General features: G+C 47.2%; 1 protein-coding gene across 2 annotated transcripts in view; it reads right to left on the bottom strand.

Annotated features, from left to right (window-relative positions):
* Window positions 1-12563, bottom strand: part of FARP2 (FERM, ARH/RhoGEF and pleckstrin domain protein 2) — a gene marked incomplete at both ends in the record, with an annotated part of 70826 nt that extends 58263 nt beyond the window's left edge. For both annotated transcript variants that reach the window (XM_080349921.1, XM_080349922.1), the window contains one exon: window positions 12360-12563. In XM_080349921.1, coding sequence (XP_080206047.1) covers window positions 12360-12563 — 204 coding nt within the window. The remainder of the gene's footprint in view (window positions 1-12359) is intronic.
* Between the last annotated feature and the right edge of the window lie 14552 nt (window positions 12564-27115).

Raw genomic sequence — 27115 nt, 5'->3', positions numbered from 1 at the left:
TAGGAGCGCATAGCCTGTGATTTTCAGCAGAGCGGAGTTCAGTATTATCGAAACCATTTCTCCCTTCCTAACTCCCAAACTTGTCTTCCAGAATGTCATAACTTTCTGCTTCCACGTATTTCAACTTAAAAAAACCCAAACCACCCACACAGTATTTTCATAATGAGTAGTACTTTCATATTCCAAAACGGACAAACTGCCCCTGCTCAGACTTTCCAAACATGAAAATCCACTTTTGGCAGCAGTTAGGCTGCAGACAAAAAGAAAAGTCACTCCAAAAGTCAATAGTTTGGAGAAAAATGAGAGTTGGAATCAGAGGTGTGGAATGGAACCTCCTGAGCACGCAGAGCTGGAGGAGCCGCCGGCCCCCGCCCCAGCAAACCCTGCATGTTGCTTTACTGAAGCTGCAGAGCTGGGACAATGAACAGGGAATCTGCACGAGAGAACAAGTCGAGATTTGACATCAAGTGGCCAACACTGAGCGGCTGACAAGAAGCAAAAACTGACCGAAATACAGAGCCCTGCAGCACTCACCAATTTGCCTTTTGTGCACTGGAGTGGTCTTCCTAACGAAAACGTGATTTCTTATCTTTTGGCAAATGAAAAAAATGACAATCAGCAAGTAAACACAGTGGTTACACTGGACTTGGTATTTCCGTTCTTACCCAGAACCACACAAACATTTCGGTGAGTTTATCGCTCTGTTTATCCACAGCCCTTGTGTAATCTCTCAGATCTCCGTCCAAACGCAGCGTGATACAGAAAAATGCCTTTAAAACCCCCTGTTAATAACGATCATTAATGCCACGTGTAAACAAAAACTGCACTTAGGAATACAGCACGTACATTCAAACCATATTTATTTTAAAGAAGGAAATCACATAAGATGGCAAGGAATACCCTTCATTACCTTTTCATGGCTCAAACAAGATGACTTTACAACTCCATATACAGTTTTTAATCTGCAGGCTGGAAAAGTAAAAGTAACTTTTTCAGTACTCCTCTAATTTCCTCAATTTTGACTGGAACAACTGACTCAAATGCAAACAGTCCCTGCCTCCCCACAAAAAGGGTACCTGGTAACAACAGATGTGTGGAACTCCGGTTTCACGTGCTCAGCCAGCAACTGATTATGTACTATTTCATTTTGATAATCTGAACACTTAACAAGAACTTTCAGCTTCAATTATTTCAATACTTTGTGAGGAAAATTGTGTTTTAATTATAAATAGATTTGTTTTATTCACTCTTACATGCTGACAGGTTCCAACTACAGGTTCTTTTACTAACAGCAAAAAGGGGTTGCAAAGCACATACCAACCTACAGAGCACAGTCACCGCACAGACACCCGCACGTTATACACCGTCACAAACTGAGCTTTGGGAACACACCAGCACCCTGAAAACCACTTCAGAACTTCTTCACTAATTTAGATAGCATATATTTTCACGTGGAAAATATACTTCTTTTTTTAAATGTTGTGCGTCATGGTATTTCTACGTGGCACTGAAATCCAGTCTACTCAAATACAGAAGCTGTAAAGCCAAATACAAATTTCTGAGCTGATTTAAATCACATTATTACACTGTACATTCGGTATAATTTTTTGTTTAAAAAAAATAAATCTAAGACTTGCCCCCAAGATTCTTTATCCTAAGATTTTAATTTTAATCCTGAGATTTTAGTGGTTGCTTTTGTTGTGAATTAAAAAAAAAAAAAATACAAATCCAGTCAGACAAATTTTTCCAGAAGTGCAAGTCTCTGGCTCGTATAATTAAGGTTAGCTTTAAAACCTGTGGCCATGTACAGGTTCAAGCAGTGTTAAAGCACTTCACTGCCAAATGAACAAACACGCTTTTCCAGAGCGGCCAGACTTGCCAGATGCCTGAAAGGAGGAAAACAATTTGTTGACATGGGAAAAGATCCCCAAGAGGGAGGGAATTATGCGAATGAAACTGGGAAATGGATACTTAGGTAGAGAGCATGTAGGGACAAAAATGGTCCCAAGTTCCAGAGTGCTCTCGTGCTGAAATACCTGGAGCACTTGAAATAAACCACACTGCGCCCAGAGAAAAACAAACCACCACCGTGTTAAGCATTCAACCAACATGGGGGCCCTGAGCCCTGTGTACAAACAGCACACACAAAATTCATGTAAAAACTCTAAGGCATCGAGGAGAAATTCTCAGTCACTTTTATTACCCAGAGAGAAAAATACCCATGTACATCCCCGATACCTCTGGTTCGTACTCTGTTCTAGACTACCTGGAGAAGAGTGAAGCCACCCCAGTTAAAACCCTGGACCACGTCACCACTCTGTGACAATCTGGCACTAGAGTTGACACTTGCTAATAATGAAACATGCAGATGACAGTGGTGGCAGCAGCACGGAAAGCAGCTGCTTTGTGGAGGTGAGGCCCACGCAAAGATTGGGGCGGTTAAAATGCCAGAAAATCGCGCTAATGGTGATGCCAGGACAGTTTTTACAACACGTAGTATTTCAAATAACCTGCGAAGGGCCACAGCACCACCACGGCAAAGCCTTCCTGAGGCATGGAGCCTGCATGCGAAAGAGCTCACACTCCATTCAACACCTGCACTGTTTGATGCCTTCAAACGATTCGGTGGCTCAAATAACTGGGGACGGATACAAGTGCCTACTTCTAAAGCGGCCTGCTGCCAATGCGGGCAGTACGCCTTCAGCAGCCACTCTCAAAAAAAGCCTTGAGGTTCATAACAGAACGACTAAGCACCTACTTTGTTCATACGAGCTGTAAAATAGTGTAACAAAGCTAAGAAACTAGAAGCTAGGAGACACTTTGCTCCAAGGCCTTCCATGCCGTGCAAACCACAGCAGGCACTCCAGGAATTCACACAGCACCATTTCGTGTCTGTATATGTATACAAATACAATTTTAAGTTTTTAAGCCATTTTAAACAGAGACACTCCTCTGTTTCCCTTTGTTCACAAAAAAAAGCGCCCACACTTAAATTGCTAGTCCTTCTCCATTAATTATACTTTTGCCTCAAAACCTTCATCCATGCTCACATCACCCATTGATCTGGGCTTTCCCTATGAGGTGTTACGGTACTCCAGGCTGGCACACCACTTGAAGAAGCCTCTCCGAAGGAAACAGTTTAAAACATTATGGAAATAAGCTGACCATGAAAGATTCTTTACACAGATTGGGTATTTTTAAAGGAAAGGCCAAAGTTACCTTCTGTTTTGTGCAAAGCTGAAATTGCATCAGCTGTCCTAACATCACTCCCCACTGTACTTTGAGCAGAGCTTCAATACCACAGCCATCAGTTAATAAATACCTACAGGCCAGGTTAGATAAGGCCAAAGCTTTGTTAACGTGTTCCCTCCCATCAGGAGCCTTTCCTACAGCTCTGGTCCAGGCTGAGGGGCACAGGGATGCTCATCTTTCATAGCTTCAGGTTTTGTAAGCGATGTACTCAAACCTGCTTTCACCATCACGACAGTGATACACGCACGTGTGCAAAACCCGAGCATGTGCCCCAAACGTGTCAGAAGGACGTTACAAGTTCTACCACAAGCACAAAGAGACGACTGAACAGCAATACACTCCAGTTTAGAACCTGACTTCTGCTTCCCCTTCGCATTTCCACCATAGAAGCAGCACATGTAGAAGCTGTTCAAAGACTTCCAGAAGCGTCTCTGAACTCACAATATAGGCTACTTGGCAGCTCAGTACTATCTTATTTTCTTTTAAATTTCTTACTTTTATTCACATTCGACTGCTCTGTCACACAGACAGGTCTTCTCCCTTCCACATCCAACATCACAGCCTTAAAAAGTAAATCTTTTACACCGAGTACCGTCACCACAGCGCAGTTTTTTTAATATGCAATTTATATGGTCTCCCTCTTGCACAAGTAGGCACCGTTGCCCCTGCCAGAAACATGTTTTGTTGCAAGGAGAAACAGATGATACACAGGTATGCTTTTGCAACCCTGTTCGTTTAAATGCATGTTCACAAGGCTTTGCTTGTGACATAGTCGGGTGCCAGGAGCCGCTGTCCTTGCTCAACATCAAGTCCCTTTTTTCAGCAGGCACTAACCTGAAATCTCTCTGAACCGCCTCTCTGAGCACACTGCATTTCTGCAGCTGTTTTTAGCTGACTGGGGGTTGTTTCTTAGTTGATCGGTTTTCCTTTTCGCGCTTTATATAGTCTATGGAATTATCCATCTGTGGAACCAACTTTAAGTATCATCCACAACCAGACAAGGCGTCCAAAAGATTTTTTTTTTTTGATATAGCATTTCTTACCGTTATATTGATAGAACAGCATAAGACTAATTTCAGTGGATTTTGGCTATCCTTCACCGCTAGATTATGAAAAAATAAATGAACAGCTGCATTGTGCAGAAGTGTTTAAGAAACAAATAGTATTTCCTTTCTTTATTAGTGATGATGACTCATTATTGGAATTCGTAAGGAAGCCAACAGGAAACAGCTTTTTCTTTACAAGGTTGTGTATTGGGTACTTCAGAAGGCACTTGAAAGGAATTAAGTACAAGAATTGTACCACTGCACGCATGCCAAGCCCATTAAGTTACGCATTGGTTTCCTTTATTAGATCTCATCCAGACAAAACAACTTCTGCTGGAAGTTCTCCGTGTGCTGTTGAAGAGAGCTCGGAAAGAGTTCGGTTTTACAGCAACTTAGCGTTGAGCCAAGTCATCGCAGCCCTTGTACTGTTCCTCTTCTGAACCCGCCCGTGAGAAGCTTTTCATCTACACACATCCCATGGTGAAGCACATTCACTATGGTACATCACAGCCATACACATCTATTACATTCATATTCCATGGACTGTGATAACACTTGGTTGCAATTTTACTAAATGGTTTCTGTGTTTCAAGTTACAATACATGCATTTAAGAGACTTTTCCTACAGGAATATTCAGATTGTTCTCCTTTGCTGTCGCATAGCTCTATTTTCATTTCGCATATTGGGATACCTAATGTCCAGGAAAAGGTAAAGTAGTAAATTGTTTTTATAGTACAATTTAAGCTCACATCTTCCCTTAAAAAACATACAAAGAAAACATCACATACCAAATGTCTCTCAATAAAATGGCTGCAGTTTTACCTTTCCCCACCCAATACCACATTCCTACATGGCATCAAAAAAGTCAAACCCCCAAACACAAAATACAGGTTTAAAAAAATAGAGAGTTGAATCAAACAGTACACAAATTGCAAAGCTTCAATTACTTTCTTTTTTAAACTCTATAATAACTTCAGATTTTAAATGGTGAATTACTAACTTTCTCTTCTGAGGTCAGACAAAAATAAGTCCTAAGGCAGCTTATTTGCCATATTTAGGAGAGTCAAACCAGAGCAATGACAAACATCTGGCTATGATTCTTTCTGGAATTTTGACTATTTCTTCCAGGCCAGGGAAGAAAAACACTGAGCTGACTAACACAGCATCTCGATTCCTTCAGCACAGCGCTTAATAGGATTCAGGAGCAGCCTGTCCTCCCACTTCCCACATATTTAAGCTGTTAATACTTTTACAGCACAGAGGGAAAAAAGCCGTTGTGGACGGGGGTGTGAGCAGGCGAGGGGAGCAGCTGCAGCCAGAGCCCCCGCAGTCTCCCCGGCCCAGGCCCAGCAGGGAAGGCGGGCACTGGGCTCAGGCCTCGCCACAGCCTCCCTGAAAAACCATTTCAGAGCAAGTATTTCAGTGCCCACAGCACACTCACCAGTTTTAAGAGATGCGTATTTTACTTAAAACTGCTCAAAACCAGCATTTTAAGGTGCATTACTTCTGCTTCAGCCCTAACGAAGTTCCAGAGGGTACTAATGCTGTCCTAAGAATTTACCGATGAGCAGCGTTTTCCAGTGTGCGCAAGCTGAAAACACCCTCTGCAAACCACGGGAAGTCGGGAGGCACGTACAAGCTGTCAGACCGCTGCCTCCACCAACCCAAAACCCTCCCATGTCCCAGCCCAGCTCCAGAACCCAGCGCCCTCGACTGCGGAGTCACAGCCACGGCCCCCATGGCCCAACAGGAGCAACAGGCAGCACAGAGCTGCCGATTTCATGGCACCTTTTCAATTACCAATGCCTCCAAGCTGCACAGAAGCTACAATATGTAAACATAGTTATTCTATTCTAAACATAGGGATGGAAAATAATTTTGCACTTTTAATAATGCAATCTGTAAATTTAAAGAAACCAAGGAAGATGCTGAAGGGAGTGGAGCATCTCCCGTGTGAGGAAAGGCTGAGGGAGCTGGGGCTCTGGAGCTGGACAAGAGGAGACTGAGGGGGGACTCATGCATGGGGATCAATATGGAAAGGAGGAGTGTCAGGAGGATGGAGCCAGGCTCTTCTGGGTGACAACCAATGGTAGGACAAGGGGCAATGGGTGCAAACTGGAACACAAAAGGTTCCACTTAAACATGAGAAGAAACTTGTTTGGGGTGAGGGTGGCAGAGCCTGGCCCAGGCTGCCCAGGGAGGTTGTGGAGTCTCCTTCTCTGCAGACATTCCAACCTGCCTGGACACCTTCCTGTGTAACCTCATCTGGGTGTTCCTGCTCCATGGGGGGACTGCACTGGATGAGCTTTCCAGGGCCCTTCCAGTCCCTGACATTCTGGGATTCGGTGAAGAGTCATATAGGTGGCCAGGAGAGACTATCACTATTGCACGGGGTAATCATCAAGTAGCTTTTTTCAACTTTGTATGGAATAAGCCACTTAAATGTTGTAATAATACAACAGTAAGTTTCACAGGGTACATAAGTAATCTCTGATATAGACAGGAGCAGTGAGAAGAAAATACCTACTAAGAAAATACAGAGAAACAAAGGGCAATCCTGTTTCCGAGGCCTGTGGCCACGAGTGGCAGCAGGGCTGAGCGTGTCCCCCGGCCACACACCGGGGTGGGGGACAGGGACACATCGCCCAGTGCTACAGCAGCATGGAACATGCTCCATCCTTCATTTGCTTGGTAAGAAAATGAGAAAAGAAACAGCCACCTTCAAGAAACTGAGTCAGGCCCAAGGAAACAACAGGCCTGGTAGAAATGGAGTAAACAGGAAAAATCCTGACAAAAGGGAAAAGTATTTTCTCCATCGGAGGCATGAGAATGCTTGCACTGGAAGAACAGAGAAAGCCTTAAACGATAATTAACTTCAGAGCACGGTGAGACGATCCCAGCACAAGAAACACCATATATTTGAAATCTAAGGCAAATTCAAAAAACAAAGCCAACTCATACTACCAACACATATGTAACACCAAGACAACATTTTACTGAGAAGCACGTTATTATATTAAAAAAAAAAAAGGAAAGAACAGGCTTGTGTGCTCAAAGCAATATGACAACAGCATGAAAGGAAAACTCCAGGTGAAGTTTCCCCACTGAGCAGAGCAGGCAGGCAGACCTGGCTTTGCTGAGTGCTAAGAACTGAGCTATGATTTCATGATGCCTATTACAGTTCAACAGAATTCATTCTCCAGTAGGTGAAAATACAGAAAAAATCTACTACAATACAATGCATAAGCATTTCTCACTCACAGATTTTACGTTTAAGTGGAAGTCAGCACAACCGAAGAGGTGTCAAGTTTTCCCCAAACAAAGTTTAATAAACTTGAAGCATAATAATCTAAACTTCTTTTTCTGGGGCACTTTCTTGTAGCACAGAGCATAATTCACACATGAAAGTAAGCACACATATTTCCTACATGAGGAACAATGGATTGATCAAATATTAAACATCATACTATGGCAGCAATTCCATTAAATGTTTTATAAGCTGGTGCAAAGAGAGAACTGGGTCAGAGAGGCAAAGCTTACAGTGTGCCTGCCCGCAGGCTGCAGGAAAGTATTGCACTGGAGAACGTCACTGCAAGACGTGCTTAGTCTGACCCCTTCCTTATTGACCAAACCTGCTGTTTCACCGCCTGGGATTTTCAGACAGCATCAGCCTCTCACCTATCACCAGCATCACTCTCCTGCCAACAATGCCTTGCAAAACAAACCCGCTTTCTCTAACCATGCTCACACACTGCGCTCCTTGTCTTCTACAGCCCCTCAACCTCCAACTCTACCAAAAATCAACAGAAAAGCTTTCAGCAAGTGTAAAACACAACCTCCTATACCCTAAATTCCTATAGCCTAAGTTGTCCTTTGTTGCAGCACATTCCATAACCAGCCTCAGACAAATATAATTCCATCAAGTGGTCATTTTGGCAAATTTAACTCAGCCCAGTACCTTTTGCTTAAGAGTCTGCCACATTTTCATGCTGATCAAAGGCCTCCAAGTTTAATCTCTTAAGAAAATCAGGAAAACTGGCAGAAATTCTATGGTAAAACCCTGATTACTTTGAAGTGTGCCCATGGTCTGAATTAAATTGAATTTCCGATCATTCACTTAGTAGTCTGCAAAACCACCCATTGGGACAGACTTGGCGTGGAGGGAAGAGGACAGATAACCTGTGATATGGCACATGCAAGATTTGAACCAACTAAACAAGCTGGTTGTAAAAAGGAGTAAAAGAAAAAACAACACAGCTCATAAAAATAATGAATATTCCAGTCTAGCTTTGGATGGATATGTTTCATTCTCTTTTCTGTTTTGGGAGGGAAAGGAAAAACTATAAATACCTAATTTGCAGTATTTGAACTCTAGAAACATGTGAGCATTTCTCCATCCCCTAACATTCAAAACAGATTCCCCAGAGAGGAACTCTGCCCCAGCATCCTTTAAAAACAGCTCCCTCTTACTGATTAACAGAATTCATAGATGGAAAGAAAACCTTCCAGTACAGATGGTGAGAGCAGAGATTTTAGACAAAAGACACTGGAATGTAGCTATATGGAACTTCTAACATGCTGTTCTAGGTACAACAACAACATGAAGGAAAGACCATCCTTCCCAATTTTGTTCTCATCCCATCTGTTACGCCATTGTGTCAGTCTCTTTTCTTGCTCTTCGGCGAGTTAAAAAACCCAAATGATGGGGAAGAGCTACCAAACGAGAGTATCCACCCACACCTACCAGGAGATAAGCAAGTGTTTTAAATGCATATTGGAGAAAGGAGCGGCTAACAAGGAAAAGCCACATGGATGAAACCATTATCGCAGCTCCCCTGTGCATCCTGTACAGTTAAAATTGCTGATGGGCTCATTTTAGGTGGCTTCACAAGCAAGGCATTAAGCAGGGCGCTGGCACTAGCCCCCCTGCTGCGGCACTGACCACTCAGCCCTGGCAGCCTCTTCCACCAAACACCTCTCTTTTCCAGTTAAAATTATTTGCAGCATTTTTCACAGACTGAAGGGAAAATTATTTGAAGAGGGAAGAAAACACCTTTTGCCATAAGCTACATCTCCATTAGAAGACAGTGACCTATAAGAAACACCTCAGTGTCCCACTACACTGAAAAATTATTGCTGATCTGGGTCAATCCCAACAAGCTCCATGAAGCAGGTAATGAAGACAACACCACCTCTCATTTCCACACCAGTGGAAAAAATTGCAAAAGCAAAGAGGAACGGGCAAGCAGCACTGCAATCAGAGCCTTCATCCCTCTGCGACAGCTGCTTAATTATGAATTTCTCTCATTGCTTTTTTAATAAACATCTGTGCTAGCCCACAGGACCTATTCAGCAAAGCACCTGACTTTGCCTAATTCTTGCCCTCAGTCCCTGAGAGAGAAATTTCATTTTCCATCACAAACAGCAGCCAGCAGTTACTGCTATCCCTCCAGTCCACTGAATAAATTAGGAGGCTGAAGGTTACAATTTAATACCTCATCCCTGTTTGCTACCTCATTTAGACAAAAATAAAGGAGATGTAGGCGATGTATTAGTGGGACTAATGCTAGAGTTGCTGACTATGGACCTTTTTGCACTCGACGCTCTACAGATGAACAAAGGACGATCCCTTCTCTTCACTGCTTGCAACACCAGGCAAAAGTTTTTAAGTTGCTCTGGTTCCGACTGACCTTGCAAAGAAGAATAGTACGATATTAACTATGGCCTCAGCATGCTATTATAGTTAGCCAAATTCAGGTGTTTCTGCGGATGTTGTAGCCAGAGGGAGCTTTCCAGGTCAAAAGAGAAAACTAAGATAGCTCCTAATTATGGGAAAAGTCTTGTGATGGGAAAAAACAACAAAAGCACTGCATTATGGGCCGGTCAGGGGATGAAGCCAAGTACCTTCTCGCAGGAGACTCCAGGTAGAAGCAGAGAGAAGCAACTACATTTGAAGCCACAAAGAAAGGAGTAACGCAAAAACCACAGGAACTGCTGTGGGGAGCAAGCACTGAGCAGGGAGACTCTCAGTGCGACTTGTGAAGTGGTACGTACTCAGCAAGAGAGGCTAAAGCCAACAAGAAGGTGATCACAATGGGGGTGTGAAATGCAGTGGTGGTCCTGGATGGGATGAGTTTCAGGCGTTTAGTTAAACAGCACCACCCTAGTTATACCTGCAGGAGGTGGCTGCTGAAGGAATGGAAGGTATCGGAAGTGAACACAAACTACATTATTGTCAGGTGAGACTGGAGTCTGACTCACAGTGGTCAAAAAATTACCATGAGTGAGGAATTTATGGGTTTTTTACATGTGAAGCTTGATGTTGACACATCAATATCAAAACCAGGTGTCACAAGGCAAAGGCTGATTTTATTTAGAGCCGAAAGACAGTCAAGAGTTGAGACATCATAAAGAACCAAGCCACAGCTGAATTTGTGTTCGGTGGAAAAACTAACAAAGTGCTGTAGGATAAGACACAGGGTTAAACTGGACCTGCCAGAAGAGAAATGCAGATAGCTGGAACGATGTACAGTCAAGACTGCTCCGGTAGGCAAAGAAGAACCAGGTCAAGAGAGTTTCAAAAAACAAGCAGTGAACCATAGTGAGCACAGGGGAAACAGGGGGAGGCTCGGGGAGCAGGGGAACCTGCATCCCCGGCTGTCAGGGGCGAGCACGGTCAAAGGATTTCCCTCCAGCAGCAGATCAAAGACAAGAAAGCAGGCTTGGCCGTGTCAGAAGAGCCAGAGAAGAGTTTCCAAGTAAAGATGATGAGAGTAGGACTCCTGAGGGAAGGAGATGGTTTGCAAGAGAAGGGCAGATGGAGTTGGTACAAATATGACAAGGAAAATAAGGAAAGCATCTATGCTAATATATAGGAGATTTCTGGTCATTGACTTCATGTAATAAAGCAGGAACTAGAAGCTATTCTTGATTCTTGATTTTAAAAAATTGGAGGGGGGGTGTTGTGGTTTTTTAAAAAATCTTTAGAATCAAAACACAAAAGCACCAATGTCTACATCAGCTGGTGGGGGAGGGGGAAACATCACACTTCAAAAGAACCAAAGTCAGCATATGGGGGTTTTTTTGTGTTCTATGCAGTAAATGAGGGCTGGATGTCCTCAGGAGGGGACACGGGCACAGCCTCACACGTAACAAAAACAAAATCAGAGCTCATGTTTGCGAGTTGAACAGCTGGCCTGCAGTCTGGAGGAGGCATCCCCAAAAGTCACTATTTCTTTAGCGCTCCACAGACATCTTTTTCACTTTATTTGGAAAAACCTGCTTATGCAACAAACTAAGGCTACAAGTGCTAATCATGAAGTCAGTTCGACACTAATGTAGAATAGCTGATAGCTGGGTGTCTTCACTAGAACGGAGCTGTTTGCCAACAACGAATCTTTAGGCAAGCTAAAATTAAAGTCTGAAGTTAATGCTGAGAATAAAATAAGAATTTGAAAAACAAAAATTGTCAGTTGTTTAAAAACAGAACCACTCCAATCTGAACATGGTTTGTATTTCTTAAGGCAGATTTCCCTAATTCCTAAGCAAGCTCACTTTTAAATACAAATTTTCAGAAACGCTGTCATCCCTCCGGCGCCTCCCTCCCAAAGTGTGGCAACAAGCAAAAATGTTCAAACAGAAGCAAGTTTACTTGAAGAGGACACAAACCACTAAAATAATTAATAGAAAGCAGTAACTAAAAAAAACCTCTTCTGCTCTCCCAACTGCCAAATCGAAAAAGCTGCATGTGGCTCAGGAAGCAGGAACAGTTTGGCAGAAGACAGTTGGTGTTCCCCCAAAGCAAATAACAGTTAAGGCTTCTTGTTACAGTATGTGCTGGCATTTAAAGTCTGTTACAAATACAAAACATTTGTTATGCTTAAAAGATTAAAAAAAAATAGATGTGCTATTCATTTCACTACTTGTAAGCAGGTAAAATCCCTACAGGAATCTCTATTCAGACAATGAATAAACGTCCCCGCTCTGTACAACAGCGCATCCTGTGAGCTTTGCATTACCAGAGGCTAAGCACGCTCGAAATGGGTTTAAACTTCTCCTACCTCAATGTCAAGTACTTCCACTGTGTTGTCCAGCATCTTTATTTTGATCAGCAGGTCCCGCTCGTGCGTTTTGGCAGGCGACGATGCCATCGCAGTGGAGAGGTTCTGTCCCGGCTCCAAGGTACTCACTCCCGTGGTCTTCTGGACGCCCAAACGAGAGCCAGGAGTCTGCAGGACTCTGTATGTTCCTTCTATCTCTCCCATCTTTCAACGATGAGCAGAAATCTGGAAGAAAACAGAGGATTACAACCTGAAAGATAGTTTTCCACTGATATCCCATATGAAAATACTACCTACTGAAGCCCAATCGCAAACAAAGTCCTTATTTAATGCTCTTCATCCCACTACCAAAAGCAGTACTAAAGTTGATAAAAGTCTGGTCAAAAATCCAGCTGCTGGAAAGAAAAATTGGTGGCAAAAAAAACCCAAAGATATTCTGAAACATGGTTAGGAAACAGGGTAGTAAAACCTGTGCCCTCCACCCTCCTTACACACTGACATTTTCCTTTCTGATTAATTTTTCTGCTGATTTAGCTCCCTAAATCAGGCACCACTGGCAGCAGGAGCAAGGCCACTGGCAGGGAGAGCTAAGGGAAGACTCTCACCAGTACCCAGCCATGCCACTGACTCTGCTCAACGTCAAACCGCGCCCTGAGATAACAGGAACAATTAACTTTCTTCATTCCCCAAAATGATGACTCACACAAAACCGTAACTATTCCAACCAATGCTGGCAGCTTGGAGCCTTCATAACAGATTTGTGCCACAGATAACAGTTCTTCACCTTCTTAACAAACCGGTGCTGTACCCAGATTAAGTCAGCGGGCAAAAATCTCAATCACAGAAATCTACACTAGCTCAAGGAGGCCGATTCCTGCATCTCAATCCTTACTTTCATGGTCTGGTGGCAGTTGTTGCAGAGAAAATGTTTGATTTGACATGGGGAAAAAAGACCCAAACCAACAAGGTGCATGCGGGGGGATTGCAGCAGGGTCTGTGCGATCACAGGACACAACGCGCCCAGCAAAGCCACCACCCCACGCTCACCACAGGCACCGAGTATTTGCCAACAACGTGCGAGGCGTTCAGCAGCAACGCACATGGAAACCACCAGGCTCCTGGCTGCTGCTGGTTGCATTTCCCAAATACCACGCTAGGTCTGAACAATCGAAAGTATGCGGATCCTGCCGCTGGGACGGCCTTTGCGTGGCCACCGCACTACAAACAATTCAATGAAGTGTTAGATTATTGTGTTGTAATAAACGTGTTTTGTCTCGAAAGGAGAGAGGCAGATCATGACAACGGTCCTTTGTCCCTCTGTGCTTTGAGTAGGTAGGCAGCCTGCTCTGGGGAGTTAAATGGAGCCAGCCTTATATGTTGTTAAAAATTAGGGAGAGGTTTTCGGTTTTAATCCTTGCACGCACTGAGACTGGCGAAACATTTTGCTGGCTTTTAGACCAGCTTGCTTCAACATCACTCTTCTTTTTTCTCTTTATGCTTGCAGATCCATGAAAGTGTCCGTGCAATGTCCAGTACCTGACCTACCAGTTTTAGGTGACATATTAGCAGCAAGTTTCTTTCTCAGACCATTTTGTCTATACGCTTTTGCTAAACTTAACCAGCTTGTGTGATCACGCAGCCAAGGAGAAAAACTTTTAGGTCACAGATTTTAAAACCAACACAACAGCAAAAATCAGCAGAGACAGTTGCCCAGGTTACACAACTAACTGCTAAGCTCAAGAGAAACCACAAGTGGGTGTCACCTATATCCCCTCAATATTGTGTCCATTATAACTTAACCCTATGGAAGGGTTTTGTTACTGCCATTCAGGAGCTTACGAGCAACTGAAGTTGCCCAGAATCAGTTATACTCCGCATAAGGCTATTTATTAGACAACCGCTCTTAAAATTAGCACTTCATGAACACAATCATCCTGATCTGAAAGAACAGCTACTGGAAGGGACAGACACTGCAGCTACTCAAAAAGGAAAAGCCATACGTGGCGACAGCCGATGCAGCGTCCCCTCCAGCCAGTGCCCAAGGGCAAGGCTGCCTGGCCACCCCACCCCAGACCAAACCAGGAGCTCGCGGCTGCTTTTACAAGCTTTGGTTACTGGCCAGCAGAGACCAAAGTCACATCAAACAGAAACTGCAGATGTCAAAGTCCTTCCTCACAAGTGTTAACAGGAAGAATGAACTCAACAGGGCTTGGCCTCACATCTTGCTAAGACATTCCTAAAAATATGTACCACTAGACTAGTCCCTGGCCAGCACACACGCAGATTTTTAAGGTCTAACAAGCACCTGGGCAGAAAACACACACAGAATTGCAGAATGTTAGACACTGGAAGGGACCTGGAAAGCTCACCCAGTGCAATCCTCCCATGGAGCAGGAACACCCAGATGAGGTTACACAGGAAGGTGTCCAGGTGGGTTGGAATATCTGCACAGAAGGAGACTCCACAACCTCCCTGGGCAGCCTGGGCCAGGCTCTGCCACCCTCACCGGGAAAAAGTTTCTTCTCATGTTTAAGTGGAACCTTTTGTGTTCCAGTTTGCACCCATTGCCCCTTGTCCTGTCACTGGTTGTCACCAAGAGCAGAAGCAAGACGTGTTTCCCTGGAAAGCAGAGCCCTGTCTACCCTGTGGCAGCTGTGAGCATCTACCTGTGCCACATCCAGCACCCTCCAGCTGCACACCACTAATGCTGGTACAATTACTAAAAATCCCCAAAGAGCCTGGCTTGCTCCAGATGCCTCAAAAAACAAAAGCGTGAGGAGAGTTAACCAAGCCAAGCACTATTTCCATTTTCACCACTGATTATAGTTATGTATTAGGTTTTACCTAAGCTGACTACATGATGTTTCTTAACAAAAAACTTAACAAAAAACAAAAAGCCATGACTGAGAAAGCAATCCAGTCAAGGGGTGACTAAATGAGAGGTGGAGGAAGAGGAAAGAATGAAGCATGAGCCAGGCTGCAAGCACCAGAGGCTCTATGGGCAGCAGGGAGAAAGCATCCAACAGCACAGGGAGCCTCCCAGCCCAGGAGAGCCAGAACAAGGTCTCATTTACCTCCTCGCCAATGCAAAACTAAAATGCAATGTTACTGCAATATTAGCAGTTTCAAGAAAAACAAAATCTTCCTTGCATTCAGCCACTCTGAACTTCTTTGCATTGAGCTCGTCCCAATAATTTCCTATAAAGTAACCAAGCACCAAAGCTAAATCAGCTCCCTGAAGCACAGTGACAGAATGATTGTTGCTCTCAGCCCCAAGGGATTCTAAAGAAGCAGGCAGGAATAACTTACAAAAATAAGGCACCTATGTACTTTTTGTTGCCTTTCTGAAATAGCTTTGAGGGTGTAATGAGTTTTACCTTCTACGGGACAGAACAAACTTATTTTTCAAAAGAAAGACAGCATTTTTTCAGCTAGCAGCAAACCTGGAAAGGCAGCTTATACCTGAGCATATGCTCATGCAAGATACCCAGGGCTTTCAAAGGAACTCCTCCAAGTACAGTTTCTTTTGGTCCCTGACAGGGTCACTATGACACTCCATCCCTCACCCATGCAAAAGGCTGCTCTGAAGTCAGGCTCCTGGAGTGAGCAGGGGGATCCCCGTGGGAGGGGATCCCCCGTGTGTGGTGAGAGCCCACAGGGAGCAGCACGGGAGCACTCTCAGCAGGAGCTCCCAGATCAGGTCCCTTCAGTCCACCAGATGCAATCTTTCCTCTTTTACCCGTTTCGCTAGGCAACAGTTAACATCGCTACAGCAAACTGGCACCAACTCACACATCAGCAATGTAACCGCAATGAAGACAGATGAAGACCACGAGTGCCCCCGCCGCCCCGGGAGACGCCTGTCCCCGAAACGCGGACCCCTCGCCCCCGTTAAGCGGCCCCGTCCCTGGGCAGGGGAAGCCCCTCCTGGCTGTCCCCGCAGGGAGCGCGGCCCCTGGAAGGAGCCGGTGCGCGGGGCGGGGAAGGGCCGCGGCGGGTCCCGCAGGTGAGCGGGGTCGGGTCGCGGGGCCGGCGCAGCAGCGGCCCCTCGCAGGGCGGGCTCCTGCGGGTCCCCGCGGGGAGCGGAGGGGCCGGGCCGCAGGTGCGCAAACACCCCGGCCTAAGGACCATGTGGCGAAGCCGCCCAGGCCGGGCTCCGGCAGCGCGCCGGGAGGCATGGCCGAGCCAGAGCCACAGCCCCCGCCCCCGGGGCTGGAGGATCGAGCGCTGCGGCGCGGGCAGGGCCGGGCCCCATCCGCAGCCCCCCGGCCGGGGCCGCACCACACGACAGCGGCCGCGGGCGGCGGAACAGCTCGACGCGCAGGCGGGCCGAGCGGCGAGGCGGGCCGGGCCAAGCCACCGGGCTGGAGCGCCGCTCGCCGGCAACCCCGGTGCGGGGCCCGCCCGGGAACGGGGACCCCTCGGGGACCCCCTGCCCCGCCACTCCTCGCTCCCCTCACTCACCTCAGCGCGCGGCCGCGCCGCCACTCCGGCCCCGGCCCCGCGCAGCCCGCGCGCACTGACCCAGCGCCGGCCCCGCCCCGCGCCGCGCGCCGCCATTGGGCCACTGCGGGCGGGGGCGGGGCCGCGCGCGGCGGCGGCGGCGGGAGGGACACGGGGAGCAGGGACAAACAGGGACCCGGGATAAACAGGGACCTGGACAAATGGGAAGCCGGGGCAAACGGGAACCCCGGGACAAACAGGGACCGGGACAAACGGGAACCCCGGGATAAACAGGGACCGGGACAAACGGGAACCCCGGGACAAACGGGAACCCCGGGACAAACAGGGACCGGGACAAACAGGGACCCGGGACAAACGGGGACCAGGAACAAACGGGAACCCGGGACAAACGGGAATCCGGTACAAACGGGAACCCCGGGACAAACAGGGACCCGGGACAAACGGGAACCCAGGACAAACGGGAACCCCGGGACAAACAGGGACCCGGGACAAACGGGAACCCCGGGACAAACAGGGACCCGGGACAAACGGGAACCCCGGGACAAACGGGGACCCCGGGACAAACAGGGACTGGGACAAACAGGGACCCAGGACAAACGGGAACCATGGGACAAACGGGAATCCGGGAACAAATGGGAACCCCGGGACAAACGGGAACCCCGGGACAAACGAGGACCCCGGGACAGCCCGCAGCACCAGGACAACCCAGAGCTGGGGGACAGTCCAGAACCCCGGGACAGCCCAGAGTCCCGGGACAGGCCGGAACCGTGGGACAGCCCAGAGCCCCGGGACAAACGGGAGCCCCAGGATAGCCCGGAACCCCAACCCGCTCCTGCCGCAGTGTGAGCGCCTCAGCAAACGGTGTGACCAGAGGAGCCCGTGCCCCGGGTGCGGGGTCCAGGGGACTCCAGGCCCCTGCGCACGGGGCATCCGGAGCGGCAGAGAGACGGGAGAGCATCCCATACTCTACCCGTCCCCCTGGGGCTTTTAGGATGATAAAACCAAAAATAAAGTAAAACCCAAAGTGTATTCTTCCAGCATGAGGAGGGCGCTGGGAGCTTTAGAAGAACATGGATGCCAAACCCTCTGGTGCTGGAGCTGTGGGGCAGTTGCCTCCCAGGTGGGCTGTCCTGTCGTCCTGCCTCAAAGTAAGAAACACAAAATCCCGCAAGTGTCCTGTCCAGGGGAGCAAACACCAACACACTCTGTTTGCGGGGGTGAATGCTGCTGTGGTTGGGGCACCAGCCTCTTCACCAGCCACTGAGATTAAGGCAAAAAGTCTCAGTCGTTTTGCTTTGAATAACGATCATTGCAGGTCTGCCTTTGTTTCTCACCAACAGACAAATTTTAAATAAGGATAGAAGGGGCCACAGCACTATGGAGTGGGAGAGAAGCCGCAGGTACCACATCTCCATGCTGAGCTCCACCGGCCACTGCCCATGGCCCAGGGGCTGAAAACCATGAGAAAATCCTCCTCATCCTCCTCCCTCGGGAGCACAGACAAGAACCAAACACTGTAGGAAATGGAGCATGGGGTGAGCAGAATGCTGCACCTCCTGCCTTCCAAGTCTGCTCAAAACCAGCCACCAAGGCTGACGGATCCGGGGGCACCAAGGGCAACATCGCACCCGGCAGCCCCGCACTGGAGTCTGCAACAGGCATGGGAGAAACGCTGTGATTTCTCTGGGGAAGGACTGATGGCCGGTAGCACAAGAAATGCCAAGAGCCACCTTGTTTCTGAGAACTTGACCTTTTCACAACCATTTGAAAAGCAAAATATTAGCATTGCATATGACTTTTGTATTAACGAAATGCAGAAATCATGCAGAACAGCTCTTTGAACTGGGAGAAGCTTCACCACTCTCACCCACAGAAAGAAGGAGCTCACAAATTCAATGAGTACTTCCTGACTAGCAACATTCTCATTCCTTAAAAAGAAATTAGACAGAATGTTTTAATAATATGTCCCATTATTTCTTCTCCTTAAAAAGGGAAATGGAGCTGGAGAATCTCAGGCATACACAAAAATTAAGAAAGATGTAAAAGTACATGCAGCATTTTAGTAACTCCATTCGTAAAAATGTTTGTGATTCCAATAAACTGAAGTGCTTTCACTACTGAAATGAATGTTTCAGCAACCTGTTTTGCCTGCCATTTGCATTGTACTTCCATAGGTGATGAAAACAGTGTAGTCCCTGCTGTCCATGCTTTGCTGTCTATCGTTCACACAAAACATAAAACAATTCAGCAATGAAAGGCACTGAAGTGTTCAAGTGTCCCCATCCCCAGTGCCTGTTTCTACACGCAGCTCATTTCTGCGCTTTATACTCACCACAAACAAAAAGTTCTTTTCCATCACCGCATGAGGATGCGGGCGGGATGCACAGGTATCCCTGCGAGAGCCGTTTGCTGCCGTGAACCTGAGCCTTAACAAGTCTCTTCTTTTCATGCCCGCCTGGCCAATTCTTCAGGGCAGACAATCCCATCCATGCTGATAGTACCTCCATGCTAAAACCTTTCTGTAACAGGTTTTCTCGTGTACATAAGAGAACTATAACATACACATCAGTCACTGTAACAGGTGACTTTTCCCTATCAGACAAGTCACCCCACATTTTCACATTTCCACCTGTGTGCTTAGGACCAGGATACGAAGGGACACGGCACCACCTGCCATCTTCAGGGCCTTCCACCACAGGCAGGGGAAGGGACAACAAGGGACAAGACTCCACTCGTACCAGCTAGAAGACAAGAGCTTGGGGACAGCCCTGTGCTCACTGAATCGCTTGGCAGGGAATCACAGAATCACAGAATCGACTGGGTTGGAAAAGACCTCAGAGATCCTCCAGTCCAACCCTTGGTCCAACTCCAGCCCATTGACTAGATTATGGCACTAAGTGCCATGTCCAATCTCAGTTTAAAAACCTCCAGGGCTGGTGAGTCCAGCACCTCCCTGGGCAGCCATTCCAATGCCTGACCACTCTCTCTGCAAAGCATTGCTTTCTAATACAAAGAACGGGTGATGTGACTTCTACTCCCAGGGGACAAATAGGAAAGGCCTTATCAAACAGAACCTCTGTTCTGCACACTCTGTCACTGACAAAACAACTGGAACACACAAAACGTGCTCGAGACACGGCATCTGGTGAATTGGAACTGAAAAGGTGGAATGGGTGGTTATCTAACCCACCACACACATTCAGCGATGTGTTTTTCACAGCTACCCACACAGAGCCCCAAATCAGCCCCCATGAAGGGAAACTTTCTGCCCATTGGGTGCTGTGTTTGAATCCCCCGCAGAACCAAGCTGGGAGAAGAGGAATGTCATTATGCAGGAAAGTCAGCTGCTGCTATTGGAAGAATGCAGTGTCAGGACAAAGTACGACTTCACCCTTGTGAGATAAAAACTGATAATGAGGTGTAACTTGTTCACTTCACTCAACTAATATTACAGATAATCTACACCACATTCACGTCTTGGCATGAGTGGGACAAACAGAATTACCCTTTTACTGCACTATGATGTCGTCTTCTATAGTCACACTCTGGATGAGGGTGAAGGAAGCTCTTCAAAGCAGACTTCTTATCAACCAAGAAAAACAGCAACTGGATAAGCTCTTCCTGTTCAAATTCTTCTTCACAGCAAAGAGAAACTCTGCAGATGGAAAAGTTATACCAACTGCTCACTTTGTTAGCACATATTTTCCAAATACATACTACAAAGTTCTGTTTCTTAGAGGTCTCCTATCTCATAATAACGAGGCAAGCAATTCCAAAACATTACATTTTGTTCCCCCTTCTGTCTGTAGCAGAAGATGGGTACAACTGAGAACAGAGATAGGTACAGCCGCTTAAGGCAGTGTTTTACACCACGGTCACCTCTCCAGTGGGTCACCCTGCGGCTCTGCAATGACGGCTCGTGAGGACGTGCCAAGGCTGAGACACAAGATGAGCATCACAGGCCAACCAAAGCACCAGAACCCTGGGAGAGCTTGGAACAATTCTCCCATCAGGTACTGCCTGGATTCAACAATTTGCTTCAGACATTGTTAACCTAAGCCTAGTGTGAGTAAGGACTAACCGCAAGGGCTGCTGGCTTTCTCCACAGGATGAGCGCTCTTCTTTCCCACCGCCTTTGAGGACCTCTGGCGTCCACCAAGAGGAAAACTCTCATTTCCACAAATGTGTTCACATCTTAGGTGAATCGTGACTCCCCTGGTCATATTCCTGATCTGAAAGTGCTTAATCCCAGCAGAGCTCTGTCGAGTACTCAGCAGTTTGTAATGGTCTGTGCAGCGGAACCAGACAGGAGACCAAGTTGCCTTGTCACCAACCCACGCTCTGGATTGCTGAAACATTCCTCAACTTGTCTCATCGGCGAGAAGTTATCTACCCAACAGTTCAGAACTGCATCAGACCGCATCTCAAATAGGAAAACCAAGCCAATTTCAGCAATTATAGTCGGGTGTTGTTCTTTACTTACAGGCCACTTGTACCAGAAATGGCAGGAAAACAACAAAAAAAGGCAGTGAAATGACAGAACTGATTAACACACTGACTGTCACAAGCAAAGGGCAAAAGATTCAAGCCAAGTGAACAGGAATTGCTGGATAACCAGAGGTTTGATCCTCATGATCAGCACAAAGAATGAATAACACAGACACACCTGTACATCCCACTTTCCAGAATTACTTTCTTATAGCAGGCTTGCTTACTGTTAACACTGACCTGGAGGCACAGGAGAAATCCTGTTTTTCAATAGCGATGAATGAAGACACTTCAAAGACTGGCAGAGCGCACCTTGTTCTGCTGGTAGAAATACAATGTCAAAGGCACTCGCCATTAGCAGCATCTTGCAAAAACAACCGGAGAAACTAATTTCCAAGCTCCAGGAACGTGTAGACTCCATGGGGGGTGGTTTCCACTTCCAACCCTCGTGCCTCCTGCCCCTGCAGCCATGCTATGGCTCTTCTTACAGGGCTCGTCCTCAGGGCTTTTCGGGTTGTTCCCCTCCAGGACACATGGAGATGAGGTTCCTGGGGATGTGGGTTGGAGGTGGACTTGGGTTTACAGTTGGACTCAATGATCTTAAAGGTCTTTTCCAACCCAAAGGATTCTATGATTCTAGGATTTTTCAGGAGCCCTTCTACACGCAGTCTACTTAGCAATTACATTGTCTTGTATAAAGTGCAAAGTCCACTCGCCTCAGACTATGACTTAGAATTAAACCTTCGACATTGACTAATTCTTTAGAACAGGTGTGGGCACTTCTGTACAGGAAAAACTTCTGCTCATTGGTGAACTGAAAAAACGAGAGAACGCAACCGATTTTTGCAACCACCCACTCGGCCTTTCACAATTGCATTTCACGGTGAAAGTGGCAATTACAACAAACACATGAAGCCCGGCCCATGTCGGTCCCTGTGCACACACACCCCCCGGCACTTGCCCAGCAGCTCTGCTCCATCCGCCGCCCGGCCTGCCCGAGCACGTTCTGCCTGCCCAGGACGCCCCGGCTGCAGCCGGACGGACAGACGGAACCTGAGCACACACAAGCTACGAGCTGCAAAGAAATACGGCTGCTGAGCCACTTGCGCCAAAACAGAAGTCCAGGCAAAACCTGCCAGCTGTGCTGCCTGATCTATAGGTAGACGTCAAAGAACGGACACAGTCCCGTCACATATTGCCCCCATGTGGCAAACCCCCTGTTGTAGGAAAATAGGGAATTAGGATTTTAGGCCTATATCAGTGTTATAAGCTGTGCTGCTAAGGCTGCAAGTCTCAGCTTGTCTCCTGTATAGCCCTTGCCCAGAACCACGAGTGTGGTTACCTTATGCTTGCTTTGTACCCTTAGACATTGATAAATGCTATTCTCAGGTTTGCTGATTTCTGTACTAGACTGATGAACTATGGATAACAAATGAGACAGGTAGAACTTCAAAGCTAGCCCTGCAACCCGAGGACTTTTTGTTCGGTACTTGCCGAAGTGGAACATGAAGGAAGAAGTGAAACCTGCAGACCACTGGGACGGAAGGAACCTAAAGACATTGACAGTGATAGACAGTGATAAATTTTGCTTAGTTGCATAATACCTGTTAGAACCCTATATAATGTCTAGCTGTATTGCTGTACGATTGTCACTCTCTGAGGAGGTGATCCAACCCTGCTGTTCCTGCGAATCTTCTACAATAGATACTGCTCAGAGTAACCCACGAGAGTTCGAGTCTCTCTCCAGCGCCTTCCTAATAACCTTTTTCACCCCCCATTGCAGAAGAGCATCAAGATCCACAGAATTCCCCTATGTTTGTGTTTAAACTGAAGCCTCATATGTTTCGATAGATGTTATAATGTTCTTTGACTGTAACACCCTAAACATTTAGCAGATATGAAACAGCTTTTTCTACAGCTACGCAAGTTATTTCTCTTTTTAACTGAACACAATCTGCACAGTGAGGTTAACCAAAAATGTCTGAAACTGCAAGGCCTGGAAAAGCCCCCATACAATTGGGAGTGTCAGAAGCTTCGCCCCCTCCCCTCTCTTTTATTTTAAGTCTCGCTGATGTTCATCTAATTTCCCTATCCATACAATCAGGCTGGTGTTTGTTACCTCAGAGGAGAGCACAAGGTTTCAATCCAGTCACAACTTGTATGGTGCTTCAAAGATCTCCATCAAAACCGCTCTGGGTGTTTTGGGGGAAAAAACAGACACCACCAAACAGAAACCACCGCTCCTCCCAAACCTGGTGTTTTAACAAGAAAAAAGATCACCTCCTTTTCACGTGGCTGGCTCACATACTGATAAACTTCAGTCAACAAGAATTGCACAGGTAGTAAGGAATATGTTTCAAGTATCTTAAATATAAAGGAGGAAAAGGTCTAGTCCTAGCGCATACTTCAGAATAAACAGAAAAAACAAGGATGTACAAACACTAAGCACAGATAAGCGTGGTGATTATTTCACTGCCAAATAAGCCTGGCTTGAGGTTTTGGATGACGCCAAGGGACTGTGCTACATGAAGTTATTTTCTAAAACAGCGGTACAGTGTCCCCAAAACAGTAAACTGTCAGATTCCCCACTCTGCCCGCAAAACCGAACCAATTGTTGCAGCTGTTTGTGCCAGGAGGCAGAGCAAGGTAACTTTACTCCAGCTGTTTGTGCCAGGAGGCAGAGCAAGGTAACTATTCACCAGAACACTACCGGAGAACCAAACCGTGTGTTCAGCTCAGGGCGAAAAGCTTGAACTTGGAGCAAGTCCCGCTGCAGGAACAGCCTGGCCTAGGTTTTAGGCTTTCCTCTGTGCAAAAGCTTCTTAGAAGTAAAAATGAATCAAAAGCATTAAAACAAGGGTAGAATTGCAAATGACGACACACAGGAGTGGGCATGTTCTGAACAAAGTATTTGACTAGCCAGTACCCTTCCCTTTTTTTCATAAATACACTGTTGGAGCGGCACAGCATCTGTTTTAATGAGTGTTTTGCATTAGCTCTCAGGGTGTGTTTATTTACTTATTCTACAGAACACACTAAGTTATCCTCACATAACTTGGGAGCTCCTCTGTTTCCTACATGGCAACTTTCCCATGAATTTTTGGCTTCTGCTTATAAAAATGCAGTGATTCCTTCTCTTCGCCCTACCAGCCTCAATTCATGTCTCAGTCAAAACCAGGAGGCCAGGCAGCCTGGGGCACTGCAAGCATGATACCTCAGCACGGTGAAGTTGCCAATGGCTGGCATGTCTTACAACTCAACTATCTCTGACCTTCTGCCATATCTTTTTACCATATCACCCCTCAGTTCCAGCAGGACAGGGAACTGCTGGAGAGAGTCCAGTGCAGCCACCAAGATGCTGAAGGGAGTGGAGCATCTCCCGTGTGAGGAAAGGCTGAGGGAGCTGGGGCTCTGGAGCTGGACAAGAGGAGACTGAGGGGGGACTCATTCCTGGGGATCAATATGGAAAGGGGGAGTGTCAGGAGGATGGAGCCAGGCTCTTCTGGGTGACAACCAGTGACAGGACAAGGGGCAATGGGTACAAACTGGAACATAAGAGGTTCCACTTAAACTTGAGAAGAAAGTTCTTCATGGTAAGGGTGGCAGAGCCTGGCCCAGGCTGCCCAGGGAGGTTGTGGAGTCTCCTTCTCTGCAGACATTCCAGCCCGCCTGGACACCTTCCTGTGTAACCTCATCTGGGTGTTCCCGCTCTATGGGGGGATTGCACTGGATGAGCTTTCCAGGTCCCTTCCAACCCCTGACATTCTGTGACTCTGTGATCTTCCTTTATGTGACTTAAGCAGTTGAGCAGAATTTTGTACCTGGCAATGTGGAGCGCTCTTGGAACACAGCCACAGCTTAACTGTGACGTGCCAAATACAGGAGATGTGTGGAACACTGAGGATCCAAGGAGGGCTGAGAATAGAGCACAAACAATGAGCTGCACCTGTCCTACTGACGCACTGATGCTGGCAGAGTCCACAGTGCTCCTCATCCTTTTCCTATCAAGAAATTCTCTTTTCCACCGCAACCCAAGTGCTGCACTTTGTGAGACCTGTTTCTCACGAGCGCAGCAGCTGTGTGCAGGGCGCCCTTGCTCCAGCCAGAGCTCATTTCCAAAAAGCATGTTGTTCCCTGTCTGAGATCGCTGGGCGCCTCCTCCGCCTTGCGAGATTTGCAGGTTCCCCTTCCCGTGGGTGGCAGTCGGCTTCGTTTGTCTGCTGCGTGTTTCGAGCACCGAAACTCAACTTGCAAGCCTGGAGCTACATCAGAAGATCCAGCCTTGCTAGATGGTGCAGAAACTCCCCAGTGCGCCCGAGAGCCCGACACTCCCTGGCGGGGCCACAGTCGGGCCTGGGCAGCCCTGCCACGCCGGCCACCAAACCATCCTGTGACAAACCCCTTCCTAACACCCCTCTGAAACCAAGAAACAAACTTAATAGCAGGGCCAATTATACTGTTCAGAGTCATTCTTTACCAGTGCTGGGGGTCATCCTCCATAAGTGCTCCAAACACTGGATGCTCTTGCGTTGCTTATCTTCACATAATTATTTCATATGTGTTACAATTTTTGAAATTTTTGACATACTAAGAAATAATTGATGAGATGCTCCACTCCCTTCAGCACCTTGGTGGCTGCGCTGGACTCTCTCCAGCAGTTCCCTGTCCTGCTGGAACTGAGGGGCCACCACTGGACACAAGATTCCAGGTGTGGTCTCCCCAGGGCAGAGCAGAGGGGCAGGAGAACCTCTCTGACCTACTGACCACCCCCTTCTAACCCACCCCAGGTACCATTGGCCTTCCTGGCCACAAGGGCCCAGTGCTGGCTCATGCTCACCCTGCTGTCCCCAGGACCCCCAGGTCCCTTTCCCCTACACTGCTCTCCAACAGCTCGTTCCCCAGCTTACACTGGAACCTGGGGGTTGTTCCTGCCCAGATTCAAGACTCTGCACTTGCCCTTAATAACACATGCCTGTGAGAAACTCTAAGGCAACTTATTGTTGTGCCTGAGATTCCTGCTCTGTAGTGAGAAAGCACAAGGCTGCGCCTGCTTGAAGCCTTAAAATGCAGGTGAGCGCAGCAGAACCAGGATCTTCCCGCAGGGCTGAACTGACCAGTGCCTGCGGCCCCACCTCTGCCTGGGAGCTCAGGTGCTGCAGCAGAGACCCCCCGGTAGCGAGGTAACTAAAATAGAACTTGCTCTTTGCAATCGCATTCGTGGCCTGTGGTTGTTCTTGTGCTGGTTCCCACATCAAGGCAGTAAACCGACATGACGTTGTTAAAGAGAAAGGCTGACTATAGTCACTTTGGGCAGAATTTAACGAAATGCCAAACATTCTTTCCTGCTGGCATCGCGAGACAGCCTTTTTCTCCGAGGTCATTCGCGTGTTCGTGAAGAGAAAGGCGTGACCAGCTCCTCCCAGCTGTCAACTCAACAAGTGGTGGAAATGTGACCTCCAGCCCAGCCGGCTGATCAGCAGGACCTGAAACAGGCACATGGAAGATGCCCAAGGATCCCCTTCCTCATGGGAGCAAGTTCCAATGACTCTCCCCCATAGACAACCCGCTCTAGCTGGGACAAATGGAACCAGGAATGTCACCCCAAAGTTACAGAGGAAACATGAGAAAAAAAGCTGGAACTCGCAGGACAACAAACGGAAGAAGCAAAGAAAGGGCAGGAATTTAGGGGCAAAAAGAGAAATCTACTGAATAGCAAAGAGACGCTCAAAAGACAGTAAACCCTAAGTGTGTTGAGGAGCGGCATGAGTGAGCAAGAAGGACTAGAAGAGAAATATTCATAGAAG

Source organism: Nesoenas mayeri (genome assembly GCF_963082525.1).
Source record: "Nesoenas mayeri genome assembly, chromosome: 9".
NCBI classification, from domain to species: Eukaryota; Metazoa; Chordata; class Aves; order Columbiformes; family Columbidae; genus Nesoenas; species Nesoenas mayeri.
The sequence above is the reverse complement of the archived record's forward strand: the minus strand, read 5'-3'. Positions and strand labels throughout refer to the sequence as shown.